Source organism: Cebus imitator, unplaced genomic scaffold, assembly GCF_001604975.1.
Source record: "Cebus imitator isolate Cc_AM_T3 unplaced genomic scaffold, Cebus_imitator-1.0 Scaffold215, whole genome shotgun sequence".
Classification (NCBI taxonomy): domain Eukaryota; kingdom Metazoa; phylum Chordata; class Mammalia; order Primates; family Cebidae; genus Cebus; species Cebus imitator.
In genome coordinates this window covers 3,496,746-3,506,052 of record NW_016107530.1, presented here as the reverse complement: position 1 = coordinate 3,506,052, position 9,307 = coordinate 3,496,746, and the positions used below count along the sequence as shown (strand labels likewise).

Sequence of the window (9,307 nt, the reverse complement as noted above, 5' to 3'; positions counted from 1 at the left end):
GGAGTGCAGTGGCACAATCTTGGCTCACTGCAAACTGTGCCTCTTGGGGGTCAGTTGATTCCCTTGACTCAGCCCACTGAGTAGCTGGGACTACAGGTGGGTGCCACCACAGTCTGCTAATTTTTGTATTTTTATTAGAGACGAGGTTTCACCATTGTGGCCAGGCTGTTCTTGAACTCCTGACCTCGTGATCCACCCTCCTTGGCCTCTCAGAATGCTACAATTACAGGCGTGAGCTACCGTGCCTGGCCCTTTTGTTGTTTCTTTTGAGACAGGGCTTCTCAGTGTTGCCAGGTCGAGAGTGCGGTGGTATAATCTTGACTCACTGCCACCTCTGCCTCGCGGCTCAAGTGATCCTACTGTCTCAGTTTCACTGAGTAGCTGGGACTGCAGGTTCACACCACTCTGCCAGCCTAAATTTTATATCTTTTGTATAGATAGGGTTTCACCATGATACCCAGGCTGCATTTTCTTTCTTTCTTTCTTTTTTTTGAGACAACGTTTCTCATGCATAGATGCAGTGGTGTGAACTCAGCTCACTGTAGCCTCAACCTCTTGGGCTTAAGCAATCCTCCCGCCCCAGCCCTCCTCTAATTTTTGTATCTTTTTGTAGAGACCAGGTTTTGCCATATTGCCCAAGCTGGTCTTGAACTCCTGGAGTCAAGTAATCGGCCTGCCCTGGCCTCCCAAAGTGCTGGGATTACAGGTGTGAGCCACTGCTCCCAGCCTGCATTTTCTTTGTCATTGTAAATGATGACACATAGCAAAATGATGACAGATTACAATGTAAATGAACACCTGTGTAATCACTACTTAGGTCCAAAAAAATACGACACTGTGGCTGGTAGCAGGGCAGTGGCTCACGCCTGTGATCCCAGCACTTTGGGAGGCTGAGTTGGACGAATTGCTTGAGCTCAGGAGTTCGAGATCAGCCTGGGCAACTTGGTGAGACCCCATCTCTACTAAAAATCCAACGAAGTAGCCGGGCATGGTGATGTGCACCTGCAGTTCCAGCTACTTGGGAGGCTGAGGTGGGAAGACCACTTGAGCCCAGGGGTGGAGCCAAGATTGTGCAGCTGCACTCCAACCTGGGTGACAGGAAGTCCCTGTCTCAAAAAAAAGAAAGCTGTTTGGAACTCTTTTTCTTTAATAGTAGTTTTATTCTGTAAGTATGCATCCTTGTTTGGTTTTGAACCTAATGTGCGATTCCACTTTTATGATCTTTCGTGTAAGACTTTTCTTTTTTGAGACTGAGTCTCACCCTTTTCCCCCAGGCCGGAGCTCACTGCATCCTCCACCGTCTGGGTTGAAGCAGTCCCCCTGCCTCAGCCTCCCGAGTAGCTGGGATTACAGGCATGCACCACCACTCCTGGCCAGTATTTTTGGTATTTTTAGAAGAGATGGAGTTTCACCATTTTGGCCAGGCTGGTCTCAAACTCCTGACCTCAAATGATCTGCCCACCTTGACACCCAAAGTTTTGGGATTAGAGGAGCCACCGTGCCTGGCCATTTTTTGATTTTTAGTAGCAATGAGGTCTTGCTATGGTTGCCCAAGCTGGTCTTGAACTTTTGGTTGCAGGCAATCCTACCACCTCACCCTACTAAAGTGTTGAGTTTGTAGGTCTGAGCCACTGCACATGGTTGATTTTTCTGTTCAGTCATTCTGCTTTTGGTCACTAATAATTGTCACGATGAGCTCTTCTTTATCTATTGGGGAAGTTCCCTGTATCATTGTGCAGAGTAAGGAGTTTGGGGGCAAAACTCATATTGTGAGTGGTGGCAACCACATCTAGCCAATAATTTCCTTTTTTTTTTTTTTTTTTTTGATAGAATCTCACCTGCCTCAATTCTCCTGCCTCAGCCTCCTGAGTAGCTGAGATTGCTCCTGAGTAGCCTGCCACAACATCCAGCTGATTTTTGTACCTTTTAGCATAGATTTGGTTTTACCATGTTTGCCAGGCTGGTCTTGAACTCCTGACCTTCAGGTGATCCACTCCCCTCAGCCTCCCAAAGTGCTGGGACAGGCATGGGCCACTGCGCCTGGCTCGACAGTACCTATTTTTTGAAAATATGTATAAATTAGGCCAACTTTGAAAAAACAATTTTATTAACTCTCAGTTATTTAACTTTGTTCACCTTGTCTAATCAGGTAATGCTTTTGAATTTTGTTTAGAAGTGCTAAACATTTTTTTCTTTATCTTTTAAAGCTGGTTTATTGCAGCCTCCTGTTCGTATAGTTTCACAGCCACAACCGGCACGAAGATTAGATCCACCATCCCGATTTTCAGGAAGGAATGACAGAGGGGATCAAGTGCCTAACAGAAAAGATGACCGAAGGTATATTTTCTAAAGTATACTGTGGATGGTGGCAATACAACGGTGTAAACATACTTAATGCCACTGAAGTGTATGCTTATAAATTTTTTAAATGGTAAACTTTATGTTATGTTTATTTTATTACAAATTTACAAAAGTTAAACAAGTATACTGTGGAATCTTGCTTATATTACCTACCCTATTTATTCATCGAAGAGCTTTTCTATAATATTAGAAATATTTTTTAGTAATCTTAGAAAAATTTGCTTTCAGTCGTGAAAGAGAGAGAGAAAGACGTAGATCGAGAGAAAGATCACCTCAGAGGAAACGTTCCCGGGAAAGATCTCCACGAAGAGAACGAGAAAGATCACCTCGGAGAGTTCGACGTGTTGTTCCACGTTACACAGTTCAGTTTTCAAAGTTTTCTTTAGATTGGTAGGTTATTCCCCTGCCATTGTTTTCTTGAATTACCAATTTCATATAATTTGATAGAATATGTTACAGAGGTATTTTTCTTGCAACATTGATTTGTCGACAGTTAAGAGTTCTTCATATAAGGGCAGAAATACAATTTGAAGTAACTTAGTTCTCTACAAGGCTGCATTATTTTTAAACCCCCATGAAGGATATCAACTGGTATTGAAAAAGGCAGCTCTTCAAGGAAATTCCTCTGTCATAAAGTTATTCCCTAAAGTTACAATCAGTTAAGATCTAGATTTATTGATAACTTGAAAACATATGTAGTCCATTGTATACAATGATTCAATAATATAGTAGTAAATCAAGTATTTCAAGTTTAGCTGTGGCAATGTAGTATAATAGAAACCCTAGATCTAAATATATATACTCACAGACATACATAATTTATACACGTGTATGGTATATGTGTATGTATGTACATACATATCTTACCTTCTGGAATCAGAAGTCATGGCAAATTACCAGGAATTTTTTTTTTTTTTTTTTTTTGAGGCTGAGTCTTACTCTGTCACCCAGGCTGGAATGCAGTGGCGTGATTTTGGCTCACTGCAGCCTCTACCTCCTGGATTTAATCGATTCAACTGCCTCAGCCTCCCGAGTATGTGGGATTACAGGTGGTTAGCACCACAACCAGCTAATTTTTTTATTTTTAGTAGAGATGGGATTTCACCATGTTGGCCAGGCTGGTCTGGAACTACTGACCTCCAGTGTTCCGCCTGCCTTGGCCTTCCAAGGTGTCGTGTTACAGGTGTGAGCCACTGCACCTGGCCAAGTTGCCAGAAGTTTCTGAGGTTCACTTGCAAAACAAAGGTAATATTAACTAGCAAAATTATGGTGAGGGTTAGTTGATGTATCCAAAGCACTTAATCCAGTGTGTGGCAGTTGTATATTCTTGATAATTAATGGTGGGTTGTTCTGGCAACTTTGGCAGTAAAATAATAAAATCATTAAAAGCAGTGTTCAAGGCTGTTTAGCCTAAAAGCAAATAGCTGTATGTACTTCAGTGGCCTGATAGGATGTTAATACATTTAAACAGAGTAATAATTACTATTCATAATACTGGCTAATCAGAGGCTAAAATTTCTATATATCCAGTTCGAGATTTAGTAAACCAGTGTATTTTAGTCCAGCTACTTAATGCCAAGAAAATTTGGCTTTTAACTTTTCTTAATTATGTTACATAGTTGATGTTCATTTACTCTTGTTTATGATCAAATTAGCAACTATTAATTTACTAGTTTTCTTCTTATTGATGTTTACTTTTTTTTTTTTGAGATGGAGTCTCGCTCTGTTGCCCAGGCTGAAGTGCAGTGGTGCAGTCTTGGCTCACTGCAACCTCTGCCTCCTGGGTTCAAGTGATTCTCCTGCCTCAGCCTCCCAAGGCACACATGGTGGTGTGCACCTGTAATTCCAGCTGCTCAGGAGTCTGAGGCAGGAGAATAGTGAGACCTCACCTCTACAAAAAGTAGAAGTTAGCCACATGTGGTAGTGCTTCTGTAGTCCTAGCTATAATACTTGGGAGGCTGAGATGGAAGGATTACTTGAGCCCAGGAATTCAGGTTATAGCAAGCTATGAATGTGCCACACTGCACTCTGGCCTTGACGACAGCAAGATTCTGTCTGTAGATAGATTGGATAGATAATAGTATATTAACTGACAAGTTTATTGCTCTGTATTTTTATCCTTCAAATAAAGACATCCCTACATGTAGATTACTTCATCTTTCATACTTCTCTTTATAGTGTCTTTAAAAAAGACAGAGGTTGTCTTTTCATCTTACATTATACTTTTAACAAACATTTCTTAATCTTTTACCATATTGACCTTTCAGTTCCTCTGTTTTAAAAGCTCTGCTTCTTAGGAAAAAGTAAATGATCTTCTAAAAAAATCATTGCGAGATTTAAAAGACAAGAAATTTATCCCCTCTATACATAATCAGGTATGGATCTTATTCACAGAGAAAGGGGTGTGGAGGTGCAGATAATTCAAGGAACATATGAGTTTTGCTTTTGTGTGGATTTTTGTATTTAATTTTAAATGTAAGTATGCTTGATCTAGGAACTTACTATAGTAAAATACAAGTTTTACTTTTTCTAGCCTCAGAAAACCTGATTGAGGGGCACACAGAACTACTAATTTGGTACCACTCTCATTGCTGTTTTGTATCCATTTCTACATGAACCCTAAGTTTCAAGTAATCCACAGTTCCAAATGAGGAAAACCTGCTCTTGTGCAGATATTTTCTGGAGCTGAGGTTCAAGTTATTTCAAAGGGTCTTCTGTAACAAAAAGTAAAGAAATTGGCTGGGCGCGTTGGCTCATGCCTGTAATCCCAGTACTTTGGGAGGACAAGGTGGACGGATCACGAGGTCAAGAGATCAAGACCATCCTGGCTAATATGGTGAAACCCCGTCTCTACTAAAAATACAAAAAAATTAGCTGGGCGTAGTGGCGTGCGCCTGTAGTCCTAGCTACTTCAGAGGCTGAGGCAGGAGAATCACTTGAACCCAGGAGGTGGAGGTTGCAGTGAGCCAAGATCACGCCACGGCACCGCAGCTTGGTGATAGAGCAAGACTTTGTCTCAAAAAAGAAAGAAAGAAAGATAACACTGAGACACTATTTATTCAAAGCCTTGAGTATACAAATTTGAAAGTAATATTTTCATGCCTCTATTCATATCTGTAGCTCATTCATTAGTAACTAACTGACTTTGAGCTTACGTTTTACTGTGTCCAGTTATATTTGCTTCAGAATTGAGTGAATGTTTGTGTAACCTTTTTATTAAGGCTATTTATTCACTACTCATGTCTGTTTTTCAGTCCCAGTTGTGACATGATGGAACTAAGGCGCCGTTATCAGAATTTGTATATACCTAGTGACTTTTTTGATGCTCAGTTTACATGGGTGGATGCTTTCCCTTTGTCAAGACCATTTCAGCTGGGAAATTACTGCAATTTTTATGTAATGCACAGAGAAGTAGAGTCCTTAGAAAAAAATATGGCCATTCTTGATCCACCAGATGCTGACCACTTATACAGTGCAAAGGTTTGTATTCCACTGCGATATACAGCTTAAATTTCTTAGCAGTTATTGATAATAAAAGGGTATGTAGAATTAATATTTAGAAAGTGGTTGTTAGGTAGACCTGAATACCTGTTTTTTTTCTTGACTGCTTAATCCTATTTTGGCTAAAAGTTTAAGCTGTCTTTGCCTCATGTCTTAAGCTGTAAAACTGGTTATTATTCTAACATTTTAAACCTCATAAAAATGTGAAGATAAAATTGATGTTAATGAGACATTTGGAATATTGTATGACTCTGGTAGCCTCAGATAAAACTTAATGTTAGATGAATGCACTAAATATCAGTCTCAAGGGAAACATTCAGTATATTATGTAAAGTCGATAGTTTTCTTCTGTTTAAAGCATTGACTGAAAAAGCATCCTTTCAAAAGTTAAAACTAAGTAATTATGAGGTATCTAGGCCTGGCGCGGTGGCTTGCGCCTGTAATCCCAGCACTTTGGGAGGCTGAAGTATCTGAAACTATTTTTGCTACAGTATTTACTTCCTATTTTTATTAAAAAATTTCAGATATCTAATATTTAAAGATAATTAGTAGTGCTTCTCATTTTTTCACATTACTTTAGACTTTTGACAGGATTGAATTATTTGACTATAATAGGTAATGCTGATGGCTAGCCCTAGTATGGAAGATTTGTATCATAAGTCATGTGCTCTTGCTGAAGACCCACAAGAACTTCGAGATGGATTTCAACATCCTGCTAGACTTGTTAAGGTAAAAGGACACATTTGTTTTAACTTTAGTTGTATTTACTTGGCTTAGCTGTAATTTTGTACACATACAACTTAAAACCTTACATTTTAATTTTTGTTGATAAGTTTAATGACTAATTTCAGTATTAAAGCACTCAGAATTTAATGATGTAGATGTTTTTCTCATTGCAGATTATGTCTATATCTTACCTGTATGCTATTAGTTCAACTGTCATTTTGATGTTTTACATTTGTAACATAGTAAAATCTTAGTGGTAATCGGATTCAGAGTGTCTTTGGATGTTGTTGAAGTTTGAATTATAGCTTGTTTCTTTAAAAGAACTCTATCTGAAGAAATATTTTAGAAGGATGAGTTATGATGTGTGTAAATCCTATTCCATTGCTGAAATGCAGTGTGGAACACAATGAACTGAACTCTTCCTTGACTGACAGATACCAGAGGTAGTAAAATGATATTGGAAAGGTTTGTACCTTTCCTTCTCAAGTATCTTATTTGTAATTTGACAGGGTGCATAATATATGTAAATGATTCTTTGTTTTGAATTAGTTTTTAGTGGGCATGAAAGGCAAGGATGAAGCTATGGCCATTGGAGGCCACTGGTCTCCGTCGTTGGATGGACCAGACCCAGAAAAAGATCCCTCTGTGTTGATTAAGACTGCTATTCGTTGTTGTAAGGCTCTGACAGGCATTGATCTAAGTGTGTGCACACAATGGTAAGTACCAACTTATTTCTTGATTAGAAGTGTTTTACTAATAGTTTATTTAGTTTTCTTGTCAATCAGCCTCTTCCCCCTGCTTATTTTAGCAACCCTGGTCATGCAGGTAATCTCAAAGGAAAATCCCCATTTGTAGCTAAAGTTTATTTGGTGCCAAAATGTTTTGGGGAAAAAGAATTAAGACTAATCAAATAAACTGAAAATTTAAATGTTTTGTTATGCTGTACTTTGGAAGTTGGATGTATGTTGAAAATACTTTTCATTTCATGCATAGCTGGAGAAGATCGTCAAGAGAGAACTTCATTTCATTATAATTCTTTTGTTATAAAATGATGTAGTTGCTGATTATTTTTGTTCAGCCATATTTTCTCTTGAGGCTTATTTGTCCTGTGTATTTTAGTGTATCTCTTGTGACTTAATTTGAGAATATTCTTTTTTAGCACATGAAATCTGAACAGCTATCCAGCTTCTTCAGGTATTCTCTAAAATATGGGTAGCTCTGTAATCAAACTTGAAAATGCCTTGGGGGAACATATTCTTCCTTTAACCAATTAAATATTGTACAAATGTACCAAAAGAGGAACTATGGCTTCTATAATTTTTTTTTCTTTAGACCAACCTCAAGTTCTTGCAGCAAAATTTCTTTACTTGATGTGCTACAAGTGAACTAGGGTCTTTAAAATGTATTTTAGAATTTTTTTTCCAACATGCTTCTTCCCTTGCAACAGGTACCGTTTTGCAGAGATTCGCTACCATCGCCCTGAGGAGACCCACAAGGGGCGTACAGTTCCAGCTCATGTGGAGACAGTGGTTTTATTTTTCCCGGATGTTTGGCATTGCCTTCCCACCCGCTCAGAGTGGGAAACCCTCTCCCGAGGATACAAGCAGCAGCTGGTCGAGAAGCTTCAGGGTGAACGCAAGGAGGCTGATGGAGAACAGGCACTGAACGCTAATCCCTTTTTCTATTTCCGCTTCTCACAGGCACAGGAACACAGGCACAAATGCACACCACACACTACATAACAAACACACATGGAGGAACATAACTGGTAACAGCGACTGGTAATCCAGCTTTCAGCAGTATAGTTGTATGTTCTTTTCTTTTAAAAATTCTGTCTATTATGCTAACTTTAAGAGTGCTGAGACCTCAAAGGAAAATAAGTTGTGCTTAAATTGCACAGAATTTTGTTTTTATCATAGGTCTAGTTGCTGGAATCTGGGACCCAGTTGTTGAACAAGATTCAGTATTAAGCCATTTTAAACATTTTGCCATTTTCTAAAATTTAAAAAATTTTCTTTTTCATGGTCATCAGTTCTAGTCAAGGATATTTGAAATTGGACAACCACAAGTCTGAGAGATTTGAAATTTCAGGCTATGTGGCAACGTCTTTGGTACATTTCAAAGGTCTGACTAAATCAGTCTTTGGGTGGCTTGAAAATTGGGGCAAGATCACACACTGTGTGGTTTGTGGAGACCGGCAGTGTTTGTGCATCCCTGATATCCTTTGTGTTGTAATTTATCACCCTTTTGTGTTTCACAGATCTGGCTTTGATTGGCTGATGAGTGTCTTTGTGATCAGTTAAAAGTGGTAGAATGTATGTACGTGGACTTGCCTAAATAATAACTTTAGGAGAAGACAATCTGAAACATTTGTGACCTTGCACAGATCAGCAACAGACTTTTAAAAATAAATTTTTTTTATTTTAAGGTTTCATAATGGTAATTACATTCTTAACTTTGTATGTCAGGATGAAGAAGAGAAGGATGATGGTGAAGCTAAAGAAATTTCTACACCTACCCATTGGTCTAAACTTGATCCAAAGACAATGAAGGTAACTTTGATAAGGATGGATTTTATTTAATATTTTCAATTAAAAAACATTTTTTTTTTGAGATGGAGTCTTGCTCTGTTGCTCAGACTGGAGTGCAGTGGCATGATCTTGGCTCACTGCACGTCCACCTCCTGGGTTCAAGCAATTCTCCTGCTTCAGCCTCCTGA

The 9,307-nt window shown here is 38.9% G+C and overlaps 1 protein-coding gene and 1 non-coding gene across 5 annotated transcripts in view; both read left to right on the top strand.

Annotated features, from left to right (window-relative positions):
- Nucleotides 1–9,307, top strand: part of CCAR1 (cell division cycle and apoptosis regulator 1) — an 86,309-nt gene that overhangs the window by 39,131 nt on the left and 37,871 nt on the right. For all 4 annotated transcript variants that reach the window (XM_017548943.2, XM_017548942.2, XM_037745864.1 and 1 more), the window contains 7 exons: nucleotides 2,208–2,337; nucleotides 2,590–2,751; nucleotides 5,616–5,841; nucleotides 6,478–6,591; nucleotides 7,138–7,304; nucleotides 8,036–8,246; nucleotides 9,057–9,140. In XM_017548943.2, the coding sequence (XP_017404432.1) occupies nucleotides 2,208–2,337; nucleotides 2,590–2,751; nucleotides 5,616–5,841; nucleotides 6,478–6,591; nucleotides 7,138–7,304; nucleotides 8,036–8,246; nucleotides 9,057–9,140 (1,094 nt within the window). The remainder of the gene's footprint in view (nucleotides 1–2,207; nucleotides 2,338–2,589; nucleotides 2,752–5,615; nucleotides 5,842–6,477; nucleotides 6,592–7,137; nucleotides 7,305–8,035; nucleotides 8,247–9,056; nucleotides 9,141–9,307) is intronic.
- Nucleotides 6,941–7,007, top strand: LOC119474159. Its single transcript, XR_005203452.1, has one exon. It is a non-coding gene; the product is annotated as a small nucleolar RNA SNORD98 (small nucleolar RNA).